General features: G+C 45.7%; 1 protein-coding gene across 2 annotated transcripts in view; it reads left to right on the top strand.

Annotated features, from left to right (window-relative positions):
- CCNI (cyclin I) overlaps positions 1-23,277 on the top strand; it is a 57,829-nt gene that overhangs the window by 19,044 nt on the left and 15,508 nt on the right. The window contains exons 2-3 of one of the 2 annotated variants that reach the window (XM_081960426.1): positions 5,388-5,544; positions 20,066-20,200. In XM_081960426.1, coding sequence (XP_081816552.1) covers positions 5,431-5,544; positions 20,066-20,200 — 249 coding nt within the window. In that variant the 5' untranslated portion in view covers positions 5,388-5,430. Of the gene's footprint in view, positions 1-5,387; positions 5,545-14,141; positions 14,301-20,065; positions 20,201-23,277 lie in introns of those variants that run through there. The other variant, XM_081960427.1, reaches the window with a different exon arrangement.

The following is a 23,277-nucleotide window of genomic DNA, read 5'->3' as shown; positions in this document are numbered from 1 at the left end:
TGGAACAAGTAGCAAGAGGACACATATCAGGATGGCAGGAGGGAAAGAATGGGCACCCCGATAAACTTAACCCTTAGTGGTTTGTCTATAACATGGACCACAACAGTTTACAGAAGGTCAAGGTAAGTGGACTTAGCATCTATCAACAAATAAAATTCAAGATCAGAATAAAGCTGGAAGGGACGTTGGAGGTCTTCTACTCCCAACCCCCTGCTCAAGCAGGAGATCCCATACGATTTCAGATAAGTGGCTATCCAGTCTTTTCTTAAAAAGCTCCAGTGATGAAGCAGCCACAACTTCTGGTGGCAAGCCGTTCCACTGGTTAATTATTCTCACTGTCCTTAATTCCAGGTTGCTTCTCGCCTTGAGTAGTTTCCATCCATTGTTTCTTCTCCTGCCTTCTGGTGCTTTGGAAAATAAGTTGACCCCCTCTTCTTTGGGGCAGCCACACAAATATTGGAATACTTCTATCATGTCCCCCTTAGTCCTTTTTTTCTCTAGTCTAGGTAAAGGTTTCCCTTGCGCATATGTGCTAGTCGTTCCCGACTCTAGGGGGCAGTGCTTATCTCTGTTTCAAAGCCAAAGAGCCAATGCTGTCCGAAGACGTCTCCGTGGTCATGACTAAATGCTGGAGGTGCACGGAACACTGTTACCTTCCCACCAAAGATGGTTCCTATTTTTTCTACTTGCATTTTTTACCTGCTTTCGAACTGCTAAGTTGGCAGAAGCTGGGACAAGTAATAGGAGCTCACTCCGTTACGCGACACTCAGGATTCGAACTGCCGAACTGCTGACCTTTCTGATCGACAAGCTAAGCGTCTTAGCCACTGAGCGACCGCGTCCCTCTCGACTAGCCATACCCAATTCCTTCAACCATTCTTTATATGTTTTAGTCTCCAGGGTTTAATCATCTTAGTTGCTCTTCTCTGCAATTTGTCTGAACATCTTTTTTGTAATGTAATGTATGACCAAAACTAGATACAATATTCCAGGACTGGTCTTATGATCTTAATTACTGACCCTTAGTTGGAAGTCAGCTGCTCTTCTTTCAAGATCAGATGTAAATATAATGTTCCCAAACCTTCAACTCTTTGCAAAGAGTTCAGAACAATCTTCTCCAACCATGTGGTCAAGTCATGGAGACAACGGGACATGTGAAAATGGGTGAAAGTTGACCTTGGAAGTAGGATCTTCTCATAGGTAGTCCTTGACTTAACAACCACAATTGAGCTCAAAATTTCTGTTGTTAAGCAAAATGATTGTTAAGTGACTTTCACAACATTTTATGATTTTTCTTGGTACAGTTGTTAAGTGAATCACTGCAGCTATTAGGTTAGTGACATGGTTGTTAAGTGAATCTGACTTCCCCATTGACTTTTCCTGTCAAAAGGTGATCACATGACGCCAGGACACTATAAGCGTCATAAATATGAGTCAGTTGCCAAGTGTCTAAATTTTGATCTCATGACCACGGGGATGCTGCACCGTTCATAAATGTGAAAATTGCTCATAAATCACACTTTTTTCAGTGCGGTTGTAATTTCGATCACTAAATGAATGGTCCTAAACCGAGCATTAACTGTTCTCCAAAAAGGGAGAAGTTGTAGCCAGGCTTACAAGTAAATAAAGATTTTGTTTGCTTGCCCTGAAGATAAAAGTTAAATATACTTTGCAATACTCTTTTTATCAAAGTCTTCGCCTTCTAGTAGTCTCTCCAATTTTTAAATTGCTCTGGAAATACGGAATTGGCTGTTTTTCAGAAAATTTTGTTAGAAGTTGTTGGTTTTGTTTTGTTTTTAAAGTCTTTGGAAGAACTTTTGCTTTCATTGCCAACTTTGATGGTAGAATGGTTGCCTGGAAAGAAGCAGGCAAGTGAAGCCATCTAGATTTAAATCTGTCAGGGTCACACTTTGCCAACAACAATGGGTGATGGGTTTCAATTTTCATCATTTGCCAGCCGAAATTCCAAGCTTCAGATTCTTTCCCATGGCCTTGGTCCTGTAGCAGCCTCTAAGGTTTGCTGGTTAGAGAGGAATACAGATACGTCCTCATCTTACAACCACAATTGAGCTCAACATTTCCGTTGCTAAGACAGGCAGCTGTTCAGTGGATTTTTGCCCCCTTTCACGACCTTTCTTGTTACGGTTGTTAAGTGAATCACTGCAATTGTTATGCTTCTAAGGCGGTTGTTAAAGTGAATATGGCTTGCCCATTGATTTTAGTTGTCAGAAGGTCGTAAAAGGGGGACCGCACGAACTCTGAGACGCTGCCAATTCGGACACTAACCAAATTTTGATCACATGACCATTGGGATGCTACAAAGGTTGTAAGTGTGAAAAATGGTCATCAGTCACTTTTTTCAGTGCGGTTGCAGTTTTGAACGGTCACTAAATGAATAATTATAAGTCTGGGCGAGTCCTTGTGGAGGGAAATGCATCTGGTTTGGAAAATAAGTTGAGGATTTGTTAAGGATTGTGATTGGACGAGAAATCTTTTTTGGCTCTCCAAATAGCCTTAAATAGCTTACTTTAACTAGTCCTTTATCTTCATAAACAGCTTATTTATTATTTGGCCTATCTTGAGAACAACTGAACAATAAACAACCATGTTAAAATGTCAAGATGACGCAGGGTTATACATTCCGCTTCTTGCATCTTCCTGTGCAGTGATAGAAGCTGGATGCATAGATGTTTGAAGCGTTTGGGAAAAATGTGAGAGGACAAGACTGCTTCCTGGATGATTTTTAAATAAACAGGATAGGTAGAATAAATAATATTGCCTATCATTCTCCGTCCTCCCACTACTGGTGCCCTGAAGATGAAAATCCAGAGACAGAAAAAGTGCAGAATTAGTGTACAAACTTTTATTATTGTTTAATTCTTGCTTTATTTCTATTGTGCTAAAGATGTTCTGCTGTTGCCTTCAAGAATTAACAGAATAACAGAGATGGAAGGGACTTTAGAGGTCTTCTAGTCCAACCCCCTGCTCAAGCAGGAAACACTATACCAATGAGGGTGAATCTTTTTCGCCTTGGGTGCCAAAAGCACGCTTGCGTACCCACCCCCTATAATTTAATGCCCCCAGCTCTATGCCCACTGCGCATCCGTGCATGACCCCACTGCCCCGTGCATGTGCGCACAGCTTGGGGAGGGCGAAAACGGCCTCCCGTGTCCCCATGGACGCCCTCTGGAGGCCGGAAACGGCCCGTTATCTGACTTCCAGTGGGCCCGGTAGGTCCGTTTTTCACCCTCCCCAGGCTCCAGAATCTTTCTAGAAGCTTGGGGAGGGCAAAAAACGGCCCAAAACACAAACCGGAAGTTTGGGAACAGATTTCCAGGTTGCCCGTTGGGCAAAAAATGGCCGAAAATCAAGGCCAAAAATCAGCTTACAGAGCAATGGAGGCTTCCTTGAGTGCGAAAAACCAGCCCTACGGGCAAACCGGAAGTTCAGGAACGGCTCCGGAGGGCATAAAACGCCTATGGTCAAACCGGAAGTCCGTTCCCGAACTTCCGGTTTTCCTGTAGGGCCGGTTTTTCGCCCACTGGAGGCTTCCTTGAGATGAAAAACCAGCCCTACGGGCAAACCGGAAGTTCAGGAATGGCTCGGGGGGGCAAAAACCGGCCCTAGGGTCAAACCGGAAGTCCATTCCTGAACTTTTGGTTTTGCCCTTAGGGCTGGTTTTTCGCCCTTCGAAGGCTTCAGGGAAGCGCCTGAAGCCCTCCGGAGGGCCTCCAGGGAGGAAGGCTGTTTTCGCCCTCCCCAGGCTCCTAGAAAGTCTCCGGAGTCTGGGGAGGGCGAAAAAAAGCATCCATGGATAACCCTCCCTGCACTCATGTCTTACGCTCCCGTCTTTGGCACGCAAGCCAGAAAAGGTTAGCTCTCACTGACCTAGGCCTTGAGTTGCTCAACATGTTCAACGTTCAAGAAAGGGAGCCTGCCAGTCCTGGAGCTGGGTTGTTGTGAAGATTTTTCTGCTGAGCTGCTTTTCTGCTGATGCATAATTGATGCCGTCTGCTCGTTCTGGAGATTGCAGCAAGCCATAAATGATGAAAGACCAAATGTGTAGAGTGCCCTGCCCTCCATAAAAGAAATGTAGCTTACGACAGTGATTGGCAAATTCTCTTCTGGGCGCTGGCTGTGTTTCAAGGGACGATCCTTGGCATGGACGTCAGCGGACACATATGCCATTCGTCGGGCGGGGGGGGGGGAATAAATCCCAATAGAGGCAGTCCTCGACTTACGACCACAGTTGAGCCCCAAATTTACATTGCTAAGTGAGACGTTTATCAAGTGAGTTTTGCTCCCTTTTTACCACCTTCCTTGCCACCGCTGTTAAGCGAATCGCTGCAGTGGTTAAATTAGTAAGGCCGTCGTTAAGTGAATCTGGTTCCCCCATTGACTTTGCTTGTCAGAAGGCCGCCCAAGGGGATCCCGTGACTCCAGGGACACTGCAACCATCATAAATGTGAGTCAGTTGGCGAGCCTGTGATCACGTGACCATGGGGGGATGTTGCAATGGTCATAGGTGTGAAAAGAGGGTCATAAGTCACTTTTTTCAGGGCCGTTGTAACTTTGAACCGTCACTAAGCGAACATGTTGTAAGTTGTGGACTACCTCTACAATTTGAAATCTTTTCAGGGCAATACAAATTATGTAAGTTGGCTACTGAAGTCCTTTCCAGGGAAAATATATACCTCAGATAAGACAGAGGTTACAAGGTAGGCCTCGATTTAAAAGGCCGCCATTGGCCCCCTAATTTTTGCTGTCCAGTGAGTTATTAAGTGAGTTTTGCTCCATTTTATGACCTTTCGGGCCACAGATGTTTTGTGAATCACTGCACTTCGGTTAATAACAAGGTTGTTAGCTGAATCTGTCTCTCCCCACTGACTTTGCTCGTCAGGTGCTCGCAAAAGGTGAGATCACCCAACCCGGGAAACTACATAAATAATACGTCATAAATATGAGTCAGTTGCCAAGCAGCTTAACTTCGGTCACGTGACCATGGGGATGCTGTGAAGGTCGTGTGAAAGACCGCCATAAGTCACATTTTCCAGTGCTGTTGTAACTTTGAACGGTCGCTAAACGAACTTGTAAGTTGAGGACAACCTGTAGTCTCCTATATGCCTGGATTTTACAGGGACTTTGGTTATTTGGCCCTTTGGAGAAGCTTACCTGCCATTTCCAATTTCATGGAGGAGCCTTGGATAAGCAATTGATGGAACAAATTGGAAAAAAAAAACCTGACTATGTGGGAGCCGGGATCCCGGAGTGTTTTTCTGCAGATGTTTCATATTGGAAGCTCAAAAATAATAATAATGGGAAAATGTGCAGTACGTGATTCTTTTCGTATCGCTCATTCTTTGTTTTGTTCTCTCCTTCATTTGCAGGTAGCTGTATCCAGTTGGGTGGCAGGCAGACCCAAGGGGTACCATGAAGTTTTCAGGGCCCCTGGAGAGCCAGAGGTTGTCCGTCCTCCTAGAGATGGCAATCTCTAGGGAAGCTCAGATGTGGAAAGTGTACATGCCCAGAATTCAGCCCAATCAGGTAAAACCTTCCTCACCTTTGCTCTGCCTCTTTTTATAGTTTGGTTTGACAAAATTGCAGAAGAGGACAGTCCTTCTAGGCTGCATAAACAGAGGGATAGAATCAAGATCATGTGAAGTGTTAATACCACTTTATAAGGCCTTGGTAAGGCCACACTTGGAATATTTGCATCCAGTTTTGGTTGCCATGATGTAAAAATGGTGTTGAGACTCCAGAAAGAGTGCAGAGAAGAGCAACAAAGGGGATTAGAGGACTGGAGACTAAAACGTATAAAGAACGGTTACTGGAATTGGGTATGTCTAGTTTGATGGAAAGAAGGACTAGGGGAGACATCATAGCAGAGTTTCAATATTTAAGGGACTGCCACAAAGAAGAGGGAGTCAAACTATTCTCCAAAGCACGAAAAGCCAGGACAAGAAGCACCTAATCAAGGAGAGAAGCAACTTAGAACTAAGGAGAAATTTCCTGACAGAACAATTAATCAGTGGGACGACTTGCCTCCAGAAGTTGTAAATGCTCCCAACGCTGCAAGTTTTAAAGAAGAGATTGGATAACCATGTGTCTGAAATGGTGTAGGGCAGTGATGGCGAACCTTTTTTGGCTCGCGTGCCATAAGGGGGGGAGCGCAGGGGGGGTCGAGTGCGGGCGTGCCACACCCATAATGCAACGCACGACCCCCCCGTGTGCATGCGCGCACAACGCGCAACACCCCCCCCATTTTTACATGCTTTTTTCGCCCTCCCCAGGCTCCAGGGGCTTTATAGGAGCCTGGGGAGGGCGAAAGGAGCCTCCCCCGGTCCTCCAGAAGCTTCAGGGACCATCAGGAGGCTTCCCTGAAGCCTTCGGAGCGCTTAAAACCACCCTCCGAGCAAACCGGAAGTGACTTCCGGTTTGCTCGGAGGGTGGTTTTAAGCGCTCCGAAGGCGTCAGGGATGGTCCCTGAAGCCTCCGGGGGGGGCGGGGGAGGCTCTTTTCGCCCTCCCCAGGCTCCTATAAAGCCTCTGGAGCCTGGGGAGGGCGAAAAATAGCTTTTAAAAAGGTGAACTTGGGTGGCCAGTGCACGCATGCGCTCTGGCCAGCTGACAGGGCAGCACCTCGCGTGCCCTGACAAATGGCTCCGCGTGCCACTTGTGGCACGCGTGCCATAGGTTCGCCATCACTGGTGTAGGGTTTCCTGCCTAAGCAGGGGGTTGGACTAGAAGACCTCCAAAGTCCCTTCCAACTCTATTTCTATTTCTAAGACTTTTTGTGCTTCCGAGGTGCTGGTTTGATGGAATCCAATCTCATCTGGTGGAACATCGGCCCTAGCAGGTTGTGTCCTGATCGTTGAATTTTAAATAAGGAGAAACTTATCCTTTAATTTTGTCAGTTGAGCAATGTTTGGTTTGGTCAACATCGCCCAGCGTCGAAGAACATACCGTGCTGTGCTACAACAGGAGTTAAATCATTTGTTATTAGAAGCCTAGTTCCCTGTGGCAGCTTAGTGAGAATAAACTGTCTTGTTCCTTGAACGAGTTAAGAAATTTCCTGCTGCCTTACATATGTATGCCTTTAGCGTTGAAGGACACAATCTCTTTGGCATAGCTTTCCTTAAACCCAATGCTGCTGTATATGGGTGGAGTAATAATATTTGAATTACGCTTTTGTTGTTGTTCTTCTCTTGCAACGTGTGGAGATTTGGGTGAATGCTGCTCAAAAATTATTCCCAGTTAGAATGACCTATAAGACGGGCAATAAATCAATATAATCTGTGGTTCATCAGAAGGAGTGGACTCTGCCTCCTTGCGCCATTGTTAGTGGAGCCAGCTTGGAATACAGGTAGTCCTCGACTTACGACCACAATTGAGGCCAACATTTCTGTTGCTACGTGGGACATTGGTTAAGGGACTTTCCCCCCATTTTGCCACCTTTCCAAGGGACGCGGTGGCTCAGGGGCTAAGACGCTGAGCTTATTGATCAGAAAAGTCGGCAGTTCGGCGGCTTGAAGTGGGAGTGAGCTCCCGTTACTTCTGCCAACCTAGCAGTTCGAAATCAGGTAAAAATGCAAGTAGAAAAATAGGAACCACCTTTGGTGGGAAAGTAACAGCGTTCCGTGCGCCTTCGGCGTTTAATCATGCCAGCCACATGACCACGGAGACGTCTTCAGAAAGCGCTGGCTCTTCAGCTTTGAAACGGAGATGAGCACTGCCCTCTAGAGTCGGGAACGACTAGCACATATGTGCGAAGGGAACCTTTACCGTTATTTTACCACCTTTCTTGCGCAGTTGTTAAGTGAATCACTGCAGTTGTTAAATTAGTACTCCGGTTACTAAGTGAATCTGGTTCCCACATTAACTTTGCTTATCAGAAGGTCGCAAAAGGAGGTCACATGTTCCCCGGGACACTGCAATCGTCATAAATAGGAGTCAGTTGCCAAACCTTTGAATTTGGGGATGCTGCAATGGTTAAAAGTGTGAAACTTGGTCACAAGTCACTTTTTTCACTGCCGTTGTAACCTTGAACGGTCACTAAATGAACTGTTGTAAGTCAAGGACTACCTGAAATGGGTCTTGTAGTCTAACGCATTCGGGAAAGACAAGTAGTCAAAGCCCCAAAGGTGCTGATTTGACAGGCAAGTGGGCCTTCTTCTCTTTTCTTTCTTCTTGAAGACATTTCGCTTTTCCTCCAAGAAGCTTCTTCAGTTCTGACAGAATGGTGGAGATTAGTTGGACTTCTATCCCTTGCAGTCCTCTGGTCGTTAATACTCTTTCCGCAAGGAATATAAATTGAAGTCATTTCGCTTCTCCTCCAGGAAGCTTCTTCAGTTCTGGCAGAATGGTGGAGAATGGAAGGATTTGTGCAGTGCTCTGGTCGTTAGTACTCTCTGTGCAAGGAATATAAATCCTTCCCTTCTCTCCCATTCTGCCAGAACTGAAGAAACTTCTTGGATGAGAAGCGAAACCTCTTCAAGAAAAAAAAAGTTCAGTTCCTTTTGGAAAACGTAACTTTGGGACAACCGTCACCTGGATGACTGAGAATCTCTACAGACTTTTAGCTATACAATTTAGGATAAAGACCCTTCAAATGGCGTGGGAGTAGGAATGGATTTCCAGAGGAAAAAATTGCAGACTGCAGGAACCAGGAGAAATACTGAGGACACAGATAAACCTCCAAGTAGCCTCAACGACCCTCTAAAAGGATGCAAATGACCAGCTGTCTGCAAGGTGTATAAATCCTTCCATTCCCCACCATCCAGTCAGAGCTGAAGAAGCTTCTTGGATGAGAAGCGAAACGTCTTCAAAGGAAAAAACAAAAAAGTCCAGTTCCCTCCTGAAAAAAAGCATCTTTGGGACATCTCCCCTATAAGGTGACTCTGAACAGCGGTGGGAAAGTCTGCCTTTGCAAACCTAAGGACCAAATCCTCTGTAGGCAAACTCAGTCCCACTTCTTCTTCCAAGCAGAAAACGTTCAGAAAAGCTCTGGATGAATAATGTGGAGGAGCTGCCATGGGCAAAGCGGTTTCCATGGTTTCCAAACAATCTTGGCGCTAGAAGCAAAATATTCACGCCCACAAATTGTGCCCGCATCCCAAACCTGACATCTGGCCAACTGCAATCATGAATGTATACAACTACGAAATCGTTTCTGCCAAGGGGGAGCAAGCGGGACCTTGGCACCCTCGCTGATTTGACTGTTTCTTGGCAAAGCGAGCACCAGTTCTGTAACGGGCAGTCCTCGACTTACGACCACAATGGAGCCCAATGTTTCTGCTGTGGAGGGAGACCTTCGTTAAGTGAGTTTTTGCCTCCCTTTCACGGCCTTTCTTTTCCAAAATTTGTAAGTGAATAACTGCAGTTGATAAGTTGGCAATACGGACGCTAAGCGAATCTGGCTTCCCTCATTGATTTTGTTTGTGTTGCGGCCCTCCAGCAAAGCTGGCAGCAGATTCGGACAGTGAGGAGGTTGGGGAGGAACATGGGCCAGTCCTGGAATCAGGGGAAGGCTCTGATGAGGGCTCTGTGTTGGAGGCAGAGAGGGGACCCAGGGCCATTTGCCAGTTATCAGCTGCCTTCAGAGTCAGACATCAGTGAGGCAGAGGAACAGCTGGAGCCTGTTCCCAGTGTGCGCATGCGCAGAGTTGCCAGAGGAAGGGAATAGCTAAAGAACAGGGGCCGACTTGGGAGTAAGGCCACAGGTGGACAATGAATGGCCCCTCCCAGAGGAAATAAAAGAGGAGCGAAAGGGGAGTGGAGTTGGCAGGAGACCATTAGTTCACCTAATTGGTTTGTGACTCTCCGAGACTCCTTGCCAAGTTTTGCAGATATCGGCCTGGCAGCTCTCCAAGCCAGATAAGGTCTGTGACTGTAAATCCTCCCTTGAAAGACTTTGCTGGATGTGAATGAGCAGAAATCATAGCAGATTAATAAAAGGGTTTTTTGTTGGGAACAAGGAGTTTGCTTCATGCTCTCGGGAAGCCTCGGTCAGAACAGCTTATTCATAGGGTGCAAAAGGGGATCACGGTGGCGCAGTGGTTAGAGTGCAGTACTGCAGGCTACTTCAGCTGCCTGCCGGCTGCCTGCAATTTGACAGTTCGAATCTCACCAGGCTCAATGTTGACCTCAGCCTTTCGTCCTTCTGAGGTGGGTAAAATGAGGACCCAAATTGTTGGGGGCAAGAGGCTGACTCTGTAAACTGCTCAGAGAGGGCTGTAAAGCACTGCGAAGCAGCAGTATATAAGTCTATGTGCTGTTGCTAACACATGACCTTGGGACACAGCAACGGTCGTTAAGTGTGAACCAGTCCAGTTGCCTTTTGGAAAAAATACCTTTGGGACAACATGGCCTGGATGATACTGAGAATCTCCATAAATAGCCTGCCTTTAATTATTATTATTTCTTCTTCTTCTTCTTCTTCTTCTTCTTCTTCTTCTTCTTCTTCTTCTTCTTCTTCTTCTTCTTCTTCTTCTTCTTCTTCTTCTTCTTCTTCTTCTTCTTCTTCTTCTTCTTCTTCTTCTTCTTCTTCTTCTTCTTCTTCTTCTTCTTCTTCTTCTTCTTCTTCTTCTTCTTCTTCTTCTTCTTCTTCTTCTTCTCCTCCTCCTCCTCCTCCTCCTCCTCCTCCTCCTCCTCCTCCTCCTCCTCCTTCCTGCCTTCTTAATGATTGATAGTGTGATGATGTCATTCAAGACAACACTACTCAAGATTTTACGGCCAGCTTTTTTTCCCATACGGAGAGGATAGTCTGAATGAGGCTGTGATGAGTAATAATGAACCTCCCTTCCGCCAGCTCAACTTTCAGGAACTGCTGGGTAAAAACATAGTAGAATTCTATTTTAATCAGGAAGTGCTGATATGAAAGAGAGACAGCAGAGTCTTCTAATCAAGGGATGGATCCATTCTGTGTTGGCTCTATCCCCCATTTGCTTTGTACTACCGAAGCTTTTGAGGACAATGTCTATGGAGGTTCTCCCGTCATCCAGGTCACGGTTGTCCCCAAAGGTGCTTTTTTCAGGAGGCAACTGGACTTTTCTTGTTTTTTCTTTTGAAGACATTTCACTTCTAATCCAAGAAGCTTCTTCAGCTCTGACTGGATGGCGGGGAATGGAAGGATTGATATTCCTTGCAGACCGCTGGTCCTTTGCATCCTTTTAGAGGGTTGTTGAGGCCACTTGGAGGTTTATCTCTGTCCTCAGGGCCTCCCCACTAGCGCAAATGGTTCCTGTAGTCTTGCAATTTTTTTCCCCTCTGGAAATCCATTCCTACTCCCACACCATTCAAAGGGTGTCCATCCCAAATTTTATACCGTGTTTCCCTGAAAATAAGTCCGGGTCTTATTTTCTTTTGACCCTTGAAATAAGCCTTTGGTCTCATTTTCAGGGAGGCCTTATTATTTTTGAGGTGCATGAGGCGGCGAGCGTGGTCACCTCATGGCTGCTGCTGTGTTGCGATATTTTCAGGGAGGGCTTATTTTCGGGAGAGGGCTTATTTTAGCACATACGCTCAAAAGCCTGATTGGGCTTAATATCCGGGGAGGTCTTATTTTCGGGGAAACAGGGTAGTTAAAAGTCTGCAGAGATTCTCAGGCATCCAGGTCCTGGTTGTCTGGAGGCAACTGGATTTCCTAGTTTTCTTTTTTTTTTTATAAAGAAAAATCTTGTCTTATAGGAGAGATGAGTAGCATAAAAATGCAGTAAATAAAATAAATACATAGCATCGATATGGTGAGAACCTGAGCTGTGGACTTTTTCGACGTTTTGACTAATTGAAGTACAGGTAGTCCTTGACATGCGACCGTAACTGAGGCCAAAACTTCTGTTGCTAAACGAGAGGGGTTAAGTGAGTTTTGTCCCATTTTACGACCTTCCTTGCCACAGTTGTTAAGTGAATGGTTGCCGTTGTTAAGTCAGTAACACGGTTGTTAAGTGAATCTTCCTTCCCCGTGGACTTTGGTCATGTGACCATGGGGATGCTACAACGGTCACAAGCGTGAAATACAGTCGCAAATCCCTTTTTTCAGTAACTTTGAACCGTCCCTAAATGGAACGATTGTAAGTCGAGAACTACCTGTATAGGCCAATTCCTCACTTTAATCTGGCAACGTAGATTATTTTTTAACTTATTCTTTAGATTTTATTTGCTTTTCATTTCTGGCTCCTGCAATTGCACCAGTGGGTAGAAATGGAAGCAATTTTGGCAAAAGTTGCTTCCCTCCAGTGACGTGTGGTGAGGTTTATGGCTGTTGAGGCTGGTGACCTCATCAAATGATCATCAAGAAGGGAGGACTGTGACAACTTTGAACTTTGCAAGCGTGCAAGCAAAATACCCCAGGATCACGGTGGCGGGGACAGCAACTCCTTCCGCTGCGCTGCGGAGAAGAGCCACGCTGTGCTCCTCAGCGCGAGCCTCGGATCAGCGCGAGCCGCGGTCCCCTTCCTGTTGGCTCAGGAAGGAGGGGAATGGGACCACGTGTGCAGGAGGCTCCTCCGCGCCAGCCTCAGATGAGCCGCGGTCCCCCTCTCCTGCACACGCGGTCCCATTCCCCTCCTTCCTGAGCCAACAGGAAGGGGACCGCCGCTCGCGCTGATTTGAGGCTAGCGCTGAGGAGCACAGCGTGGCTCTTCTCCGCAGCGCAGCGGAAGGAGTTGCTGTCCCCGCCACCGTGATCCTGGGGTATTTTGCTTGCACGCGCAAGAAAGAGATGAAAGAGAAAAGGGGATAATTTTTTTTCTTTTCATGATGAGAGCGGTGAGGCTCTGCCTCCCCTGACTGCACGTCACTGCTTCCCTCCCCAGAAAGCCTAGCTCCGTTTTGTGTTTAAAAATCAGATTAATTCGTGCCCCAAACATTCTTCGTGATGCTTTACTTATTTTTCTTTCTCTGCTGTTGAAAATGCCGCACGCCAATTCCCCAAACCCCAATGAATTTCCCAATTGGAACGAAGCAAGTCCCAAAGATTTTAGGATGAAAATGGGTTGTGTCAGGTAGTCCTCGACTTAAAACAGTTTGCTTAGGGCCCATGTAAAGTTGCAAAAGAATTGAAAAAAGAGCGAGTTACAACCATTTTTTCACACTTAAGGATCCTTTGCAGTATCTCCATGGTCACATGATGAATAAAACCAGACGCTTGTATTTATGACGGTTGCAGTCTGCTGCCCTTTTTTCAGCTGTCCACCCGGTCACAGCATAATGTGTGTTCTTCACAACCCATTGTGAGGCTGGTTAGATATGTGTTCTGTTTTGCAATCATTTGTTAGTAAATCCTTCCTGTTTGGCTCCCAGCATAAGCCCTGTTGCATAATCCGAATGACAGATTGGACTCAGGAGGGTCCAGTTTTGGCAGGCACCGTCCAAAATAGATTCCTTCTGCTACTTGGAATATTTTTATTCTACAGCAGTGATGGCTAACCTTTTACAGACTGAGGGCCTAAATCGCATTTGCGTGCGAATGTGCGTCTGCGCACCCGAACCCCTAAAGTGCAATGCGTGCACCCCGGCTTACACCTCCTGCTCCCCGCTCCACATGCGTGGCAGAGACCTGAAGACCATCTGGCGAGTGGGAGGCGCATGCTCGTGTGCGGCGGAGCTGAACTAGGGTGTTGGCTCACATGCCTACAGAGAGAACCTATGTGCCATAGGTTCACTATCCCGGTTCTAGAGTAACAGTGTCCAACCTTGGCAACTTCTAAGATTTGTGGACTTCCATTCTTAGGCAGGGGAATTCTGGGAGTTGAAGTCCACAAGTCTTAAAGTTGCCAAGATAGACACAACTGTTCTGGGTAACTAGGGAATTCTGGGAGTTGAAGTCCACAAGTCTCAAAGTTGCCAAGATTGGACACAACTGTTCTGGGTAACTAGGGAATTCTGGGAGTTGAAGTCCACAAGTCTCCAAGTTGCCAAGATTGGACACAACTGTTCTGGGTAACTAGGGAATTCTGGGAGTTGAAGTCCACAAGTCTTAAAGTTGTCAAGATTGGACACACACAAACACACTATCCCGTGTCACCATATTAATAGAGGGAACACCTATCCTTTGGACAACTTTATTTTGCTTTTCTAAACCTTTTTACAGAGTCTCTGATGAGACGAGACGTAACCTGCAGCGTGTGGCCAAATAAACACCCGCATTGCGAATGTTGACACAGAAGGGTCTTGTTTACACCCACAGCTACGTTCTTCTTGAAGGCCCAGTCCAAAATAAAGGCCTTGCACAGGGTGTCCCCAACCGCAACTTCCCTCTGCAAATTCCAGGCAATTCAGCATTGACAAGTGGTGTATGCCGAGGTCGGTACGCCCTGTACTAAGTGCTTAATTTGGATCAAGTCATAACCTGAGTATCGTCAGGCAGTGCTTTGGGAGGGTTGAACTTAACCCGGTTCTAACTCCACTGCTATTATTAGACACTTCTTTGCTTCAGTTTTATGCTAAGTTTCTGGGCAGGATGCCCTGTGTAGAATCACATCCGTGGTGCTAGATATTTGATCTCAGAATCCACTAATCCGGATAGCTAATACAGGTAGCTCTGGACTTTAACAACAGTTCATTTGGTGACCATTCAAAGTTACAACAGCACTGGGGGGAGGGGGGGAGGTGACTTTTTACACTTAACAACCGTCGCAACATCCCTGCAGTCATGTGGTCAAAATTCAGATGCTGGCAACTGACCTGCATTTAGTGATCGTTACAGTGTCCCAGGTTCATATGATTATGTATTTATTTTTTTGCAACCGTCTGACAAGCACGGTCAAGGGGGAAGCCCGAGTTACATAACAGCTGTGCTGCTAACTTAACAACTGCCATGATTCACTTAGCAGCTGTTGCAAGAAAAGTGGTAAGATGGGGCAAAACTCACCTTAACAAGTATCTTGCTCAGTCATGGAAATTTTGGACTCGATTGTGATTGTGAGTCGACTACCTGTATGTATGTATGTATCGATAGGAAAAATGATGGATGGAGATAGAAAGATAGATGGATGGATGGATAGATGGATAGATGAAAAATGATGGCTAGAGATATACGCACACATATATCCGAAAATAAGAGAGGGTCTTATTTTCTTTTGACTCCCAAAATAAGCACTTGCCCTTATTTTCAGGGAGGTCTTATTATTTTTGAGGTGCAGGAGGCGGCAAGCGTGGTCACTTCATGGCTGCTGCTGTGTTGCAATATTTTCGGGGAGGACTTATTTTAGCGCATGCATGCACCCAAAACCTCAATTGGGCTTATTATTGAGAGAGAGAGAGAGAGACGGAGGGAGGGAGAAAGAAAAGTGAGAGAATGACGTGATGGTCCCAGTCTTAAATAGGAGTTGGGTGTGTAACTAATCCATGGGGATCCAGTGGTGAATATGAGTTTTACGGACCTCGTACACATACATAAACCCACAAACCTGCAACATAAACACAGAGGGTCCTTCTCTGCCCATATATGAAGGCGGTTGAATTATGTCCCGACAATGAACAATTAAGAGAAGGCTCTTGGGAGTCTCTCGGACTGCAAGGCGATCCTATCAGTTGATCCTAAAGGAAAGCAACTTTGGAAGGACAGATAACTGAAGTCGAAGCTCAAATACTCTGGCCACCAAATGAGAAGAGAGAAAGAGAGAGAGAGGCCTCATTGGGAAAGATAGAAGGCAACAGGAGAAAGGGGACGGCAGACGATGGGATGGTTAAATAAGGTAATCGACACAGTGAACATGAATTTGGGCAAACTCTAGGGGAAAACGGAGGACAGGAGGGGCCTGGTGTGCTATGATCCTTGGGGTTGTGAAGAGTTGGACATGGAAGGGAGAAGATGGGGATTGCCATGTCAAAAGCCCCAAATCGGTGGGACACAGGGGTGTCCGGCCAGCTGAGGACCCCACTTGTGGCTTCCCGCTTTCTTTGCAAACGGTGCGTGGCGCGCCTTGGGTCTTCACCCCCCCCCCCTCTGCTGCAGTCATGCCGGAAAACTCCAGTCACGGTTGGTTAAAGGGGAGCTGTGGCATCTCTCCAGCCAACAGTCTAGATCTGCAGGTTTTCAAAACCACCCTGGGGGGAAATTCTGCTGGGCAGCTGAATGTAAATATTTTGAGATTGACAGGCCTCCCACATGGAACCAGCAACAAGCCAGACTGTTCAGCCTTGAAATTCTGTTCCACCAACATCTTTTGAAATGGGGGGGGGGGGGGGACTGAAGATGGTGCACACCAGCCATCTTAAGACAAGGATTTTCCATTCTGCTTATGCCCAATATGCCCTGGAACTCTTTCATATGGAGAGCCAGTTTCAAGAAGAAGAGAACAACAGACTTGGAAGAGACCTTGGAGGTCTTCTAGTCCAGGGGTCGGCAATCTTAATCACTCAAAGAGCCACAAAGGTACTAAATGGAGCGCCCCCCCCCCCCCCAATTCAATTCTGGAACTGACCGGAAGTCCGGTCGTCCCCCCCCCCCTCCCACCATAGAGTCTCCTCCTAGTGTGGCATCCTTTTTCCTCTGCTGACTGGAAGTCCGGTTCCCCCCCACCATAGAATCTCCTCCTAGTGTGGTGTCCTTTTTCCTCTGCTGACCGGATGTCCGGTTCCCCCACCATAGAGTCTCCTTCTAGCGCGGCATCCTTTTTCCTCTTCCTGTCCTAACTGAAAGCCCTATCAATTGCGGAGCCGACCGGCGACAGGAAGCCGTAGCAGAGGGATGAAAGAGCCACATGCGGCTCCAGAGCTGCAGATTGCTGACCCCTGTTCTAGTCCAACCTCCTACTCAAGCAGGAAACCCTATACTAGTGATGTCAGCACCAAGTGCCCAAACCGGAAGATGTGCGTCTATGTGCCGGAGCGCCATAAACCTGAAGACCAGCTGGCATGCACGTGCCAACTACCTGGTCTTTGGGAGAGGGCTCTCTGTGCCACCTCTGACATGCGTGCCATAGGTTTACCGTCTTGGCCCTATACCATTTCAGACAAATGATTATCCAATCTTCTCCAAAACCTCCATTGACGGAGCACCCACCACTTCTGGAGGCAAGCTGTTCCACTGGTTAATTGTCCTCACTGTTAAGAAGTTTCTCTTTAATTCTAGGTTGCTTCTCTCCTTGATTAGTTTCCATCCATTGTTTCTTGTCTTGCCTTCTGGTGCTTTGGAGAATAATTTGACCCCTTCTTCTTTGTGGCAGCCCCTCAAGTACTGGGATACTGCTATCATGTCACCCCTAATTCTTCTTTTCTCTATTGTCTAGCCAAACCCCAATCCCTCAGCCGTTCTTCATACGTTTTAGTCTCCAGGCCTTTAATCATCTTAGTTGCTCTTCTCTGAACTTTTTCCAAAGTCTTGAGACAACATCTTTTTTGTAATGTGGTGACCAAAACTGGATGCAGTATTCCAGGTTTGCTCTTATTATCTTAGTAAGACAGCTGCTCTTCCTTCAAGATCAGATGTAAATATAATGTTTCCAAACCTTCAACTCTTTGCAAAGAGTTCAGACCAATCTTCTCCAACTTCTTCTCCAAGTCATGGAGACAACAGGACATGTGAAAATGAGTGAAAATTGACCTTGGAAGTAGGATCTTCTCATAGGTAGTCCTTGACTTAACAACCACAATTGTGTGTAGTGGTGTGGGTGGGGTTTGGGACCCCACCCCCTTTTGTCATTGTATTTAACTTAGGCCTTTCTTTGCAGGATTTACTCCTCATGATTTTTTTTTAGAAGTGCCGTTTATCGGCGATGCAGTTTTGTACGTTTGGACACATTGCAAGTGGCTGCAGCACAATCTGGAGTTTTTGTGAGCACCTGTACCACCCCACATCTGAAATGGCCTTCCACAAGCTGCGCAGAGTCTTGACAGTTTTACACACACACACACACACACACACACACACACACACACACTCTCCTGGGGTTCTCTTGAGAAGCTTCACAGCTTTCTGAGGTGCAGCCTGAATGGCACGCCTCAAAAACGCCTGAAGTCATAACTTGAGTTGCTGGTATTGTTGGACCGGCTTTGCAGTTGGCTAAAAAGTAACTCGGTTGGTGAGATCTGGACTTATTACCCTGCACCATGTGTGCTGCCATACTTAAGGCAAGTAGGACCACATACCGTATTTTTTGCAATAAAAGATGACCTTTTTCTTCTCTAAAAGTGAGTGGAAATGTTGGTGCGTCTTATACACCGAATACAGCCATTTGTGGCCTCCCGGACCCCTGCATCCCATTTTTGCGAAAAATGCCCCCAAAATGGTCTTTTTTTTTTACAAAAACGGGGGCATTTTGCCTTCCCTGCTAAAGCCTGCAGAGTGCTCCTGGGGGCTGAGGAGGACAAAAACTTTTTTTTCTTATTTACCTCTTCCAAATCCTGGTGTGTCTTATACACCGGTGCGTCTTATAGTGCGAAAAATACGGTAAGCCCTAAAGAATATTGGTGGTGACACTATACCCCTGTTCTAGTATTTAAGAGACTGCCATAAAGAAGAGGGGATCAACCTACTCTCCAAAGCAAACAGAACAAGAAGCAATGGATGGAAATTAATCCAGGAGAGAGCTAACCTAGAACTAAGGAAAAATTTCCTGACTGTTGGAACAATTCATCAGTGGAACAATTTACTTCCAGAAGTTGTGGGTGCTCCAAACCTGGAGGTTTTTTTAAAGAAGAGATTGGTCCACCATTTGTCTGAAATGGCATAGGGTTTCCTGCCTGAGCAAGGGGGCTGGATTAGAAGACCTCCAAGGTCCCTTCCAACTCTGTTATTCGGCTTTTCTCTGGCACCTTGTGTGCAAATCATGTCTGCCGCTGTCGTCTTCAGCCTAGTTACCCCCAGATGTTGGCAGTCTTAATTTGTGCTGTTGTTAGTTGCGAAGTCGTGTCTGACCCATTGTGACCGCATAGACAACGTTCCTCCAGGCCTTCCTGTCCTCTGCCATCCTCTGGAGTCCATTTAAGGTCACACCGACTGCTTCGGTGACTCCATCCAGCCACCTCATTCTCTGTCGTCCCCTTCTTCTTCTGCCCTCAGTCTTTCCCAGCATTCGGCTCTTCTCCAGTTATCTTCTTATTTTGTAGAAAGCTCCAATTCTGGGAATTTTGCTCCCAAACTATATAGCTGATATCTCTTTGAGACAGAATCCTCATATAATGTTGGTTTTCCAGCATACACAACCATACACATACACAAACGTATACACCAAATTATACGTGAATAAGTGGATATCACTGGACTTAGTTGAGGGACTAATTTTCTTCTTCTCTGGCAAAAATTTGCAGCTCATTCCATTTAGCTTGGCCTAGAAATGTAGTATACATTACGGTGTATACTACGTAGTCCTCAACTTACAACTGTAATGGAACCCCAAATTTCCTTTGTAAGTCACAGTGGTTGTAAGTAGAGCCACCGATGTGACTGACCCACTTTTATGACCTTTTTTGTTGTCGTCAAATGAAACAAGTTGCAAAGTGAATCCATTCAATCCCGTGGGCATTTTGTATGACTGACAAAAACCCATCACAGATTTTGGTCAGGTGACCGCAGAATGCTACCATAGCCCATAAAGATGAGGCAGTTGGCTAGTGTCCACATGACTACAGAAAATGGATCCACCTTTGGAGCTCCAGAACTGTGTCATAAATAGATTTTGGGCGGCTGTTGTAAGTTTAAAGGGTCGTTTAGTGACCAGTCATTAAGCGAGGGCTGCCTGTATAGTATCAGAAGACGGAGAGATATTTGAGGAGATGAATACAGACAGATAAATAGAGATGAAAAATAGGTGGGTTAAGAATGTAAGTAAGTGTGTGTATGTGTGTGTGTGTGTGTGTGGGAGGGAGAGAGAAGAGATGAAAGAGAAAGATGAGAAAGAAGAGAGAAAAGAGATGAGAAAGAAAAAAGTTGAGAGAAAGAGATGAAAAAGATGAGATGAGAGAGAGAAAAGAGATGAGAGAGATGAGAGATGAGAAAGAAAAGATGAGAGAGAAAAGAGAGATGAGAGAAAAAAAGAGATGTGGGAGAGAGGAGAGATGAGAGAGAGAGATGAGAGAGAGAAAGAGAGATTGTTTTTAATGTTATTTTTCTTTTTATTCTACAGGATGCAGGCATTTCTCCAACCCAGCGGGACGAAGTGATTCAGTGGCTGGCCAAACTCAGATGCCAGTTCCACCTTTATCCGGAAACGCTGTCTCTGGCCGTCAGCCTCTTGGACAGGTTTTTAGCTGCTGTGAAGGTAACAGTTTGACCTCTAAGATCTTTGCAAAAGGGTTGATTGCTGGGTCTTTTCCAGGCTCCATCCCAGCCTGAACAAAGCCTTTTGGGATGCAATCTTCCATCTCCTGTTCACCTGGACTCTTGATGCTTGATTTACTCTTCTGCGGAGACCACAGGTTCTGTGTGTGTCCTTTTCCTTCTCCATGTTTATTTAGTTCATTCATGGCCAGAACTGAATAGTTTCGATTGCTCTGCCTTCTCTGATTTCCCAATTTTCTTCAATGACTTATTTTGGGATCTGCAAACATGGTGGCTTTAGGACTTATGGACTTCAACTCCCAGAATTCCTCAGCCAGTATGGCTGGCTTATTTTGGGATCTGCAAACATGGTGGCTTTAGGACTTGAGGACTTCAACTCCCAGAATTCCTCAACCAGCATGAGGAATTCTGGGAGTTGAAGTCCACAAGTCCTAAAGCTGCCATGTTTGCAGACCCCTGGCTTATTTGGTGCATTTCAAGTATTCTTCAACTTAAAACCATTTGTTTAGTGCCAGTTCCAAGTTAACAACAGTCCTGAAAAAAGTGACTTTTTTGAGGGATGAGGAATCGAAGGATTTATATTCTTTGCCGTCATCTAGTTGTAGGTACTTTGAGGGCAGAGGTGAAATGCTATCGGTTCGGACCGATTCGGCTGAACCAGTACCGGTATTTTTGGTGCACGTGATTTATGTTAGTTAGAATCGTTGGATTTCCTGTTTTCTAGCTAATCAAAATTGTGTGGCGTAATGGATTTCCCCCCGTTCTACTTATCTTTCCTTTTTTAGCGCTTTGCATGCGCAAAAAGCACGCACTTTGGTAGTAGGCTCACCGAACTGGCAGCAGACCTCAGAGGATTGCACCGCTGTCCGAGGGTCATCGTTAGCGCTAGACAGCTCTGCTATAAATCCTTCCGTTCCTCACCTTTCAGTTAGAACCGAAGAAGCTTCTTGGATGAGAAGCGAAATGTTTTCAAGAGGGGAAAAAAAACCCAAGAAAGTTCTGCTGTCTTTGAAAAAGAAGCTTGGGGACAACCGTGAATTTCCCTAGACACTGAGAACAGCACTTTTCTATTTTCAACCCAAAGAAGCCTGTTGCTTAGATTAAAACCAAGATCATTTTGAGTCGCTTCCGTTTCCATTTTAGGGAATGGATCTATTTTCTTGAACACGGGAGGAAAGAAAGCAAAATGTTCCTTGTTTACCAGGCTAAATTAAGCCTCCCAACAGAAATTAAAGATAGAATCTCGTGCCAACTTTGCTGGGAGCAAAACCTTACGAAACAACAGCCGAATTTATATTTGAAAGAACGTGCTGAGCAGCCTTGCCCAATCTGGTGCCTTTCAGATCTATTGAAATGTCCTTCCCATGATTCCCACTGCACCTAAACCAATCATGGGGAGTTACAAGACAGGAATCCAGCAGATTGAAAGGCACCAGATTGGTGGAAACTGAAATATAGGTCGTCCTGGACTTACGTCTGTAATTGAGCCAGAATTACAGTCAGAAATCATTGCAGTCATTAAAATGGCTCACCATGTGACCACAGCCAATTCTGTGAGCTTTTCGGTGGCGGTGGTGAAGTGAAAATTTATGGTCATTAAGCGAGGACTGCCTGTATATCTCTTAATAGGGTTATATATTCCCATTGCCGGAATACTTTTTTAGCAGAAGGAGTGGTGTGGTGACCTACAGTTTGATCCTAGGTAAAGGCAGATAGGACACGTTGGCTCAGTGGCTAAGGCGCTGAGCTTGTCGATCAGAAAGGTTGGCGGTTTGAATCCCCAGCGCTGCGTAACGGAGTGAGCTCCCGTTACTTGTCCCAGCTTCTGCCAACCTAGCCGTTCGAAAGCAGGTAAAAAATGCAAGTAGAAAAATAGGACCCACCTTTGGTGGGAAGGTAACAGCGTTCTGTGCGCCTTCGCCGTTTAGTCATGCCGGCCACATGACCATGGAGACGTCTTCGGACAGCGCTGGCTCTTTGGCTTTGAAACGGAGATGAGCACACCGCCCCCTAGAATCGGGAATGACTAGCACATATGTGCGAGGGGAACCTTTACCTTTTTTAGAGGCAGATATTTTTCTCTCTGGGCATACTCAGAAGATATCTGCTGAAAAAAAACTCTGCATTGGTGGCAGTTAGGGCATACTTTTAACTTAACTTAACTTTTATTTAATTTCTAGACTGCCCCTCTCCCAGAAGGGACTCGGGGCGGTGTACAGTCATATTAAAAACAGTAAATATACATAGTATAAATATAAAATAAATATAGGGCTGGAGGAGGTAGCAATAATTTACTGTACAATAGTTAAAGAGATTAAAATTTTAAAAATTTAAAAATACATTAGAAACACCCCTAAAAACTATCCCAGGGTAAAAATATTTGCCAGGAGGTATGAATAGGACTATAAATGGGCCAGGCCAGCTAATTGGAACAGGTGAGTCTTAAGTTTTTGTCGGAAGGAGCGGAGGTCGGTAGTAGCCGTAAACACATTCAGCTGCTCAGACTCCACCCCGCAAAGGATTATGGGGTCGTTAAAAGAAGATGATGATGATGATATACTTTTTAGCAGAGAGTGAAGGTCCTTAGTCTGTGAGTTGTTTGCCTCTTTATCGTTTTTGTTAGAAACTTGCTCCAACTACAGTGGTTTCCACCAAGGTCCTCTGTTCTGGTGGGAACAGAGGTTTAATCCTATTGATTGAAGGGTCTGACAGCTCCCTATAAAAGGGCTGCTGTCAGATTCAACCTTCGCTGGACTGTTCTCACTTATTGTACTTAATAAAGAGCTGTTGTTACCGTTAAGCCTGTGTGTGCCTGTCCATTACCCGATCTTAACAGTTTTTGCTCTGAAATTATATTATTTAAAATAAATATCTCTCCCTGCCTCTATGTCTAATCATACCACATTTATAAACCTCTTTGGACCAGTATACCCCAGAGAACTGGAGGCCAGTATCATCAGCCAGCACCGAAACGTAATTTAGAAAGCTTTACAAAGAGAGACTTTAATAGAAAATGTAAACTTTTCTCCCCCAGTTGCTCAACCCCGAAATCTGTCT

Source organism: Natrix helvetica (assembly GCF_964273705.1).
Source record: "Natrix helvetica genome assembly, chromosome: 7".
In the NCBI taxonomy this organism is placed as follows: Eukaryota; Metazoa; Chordata; class Lepidosauria; order Squamata; family Natricidae; genus Natrix; species Natrix helvetica.
This window is presented reverse-complemented; position numbering and strand designations above follow the sequence as displayed.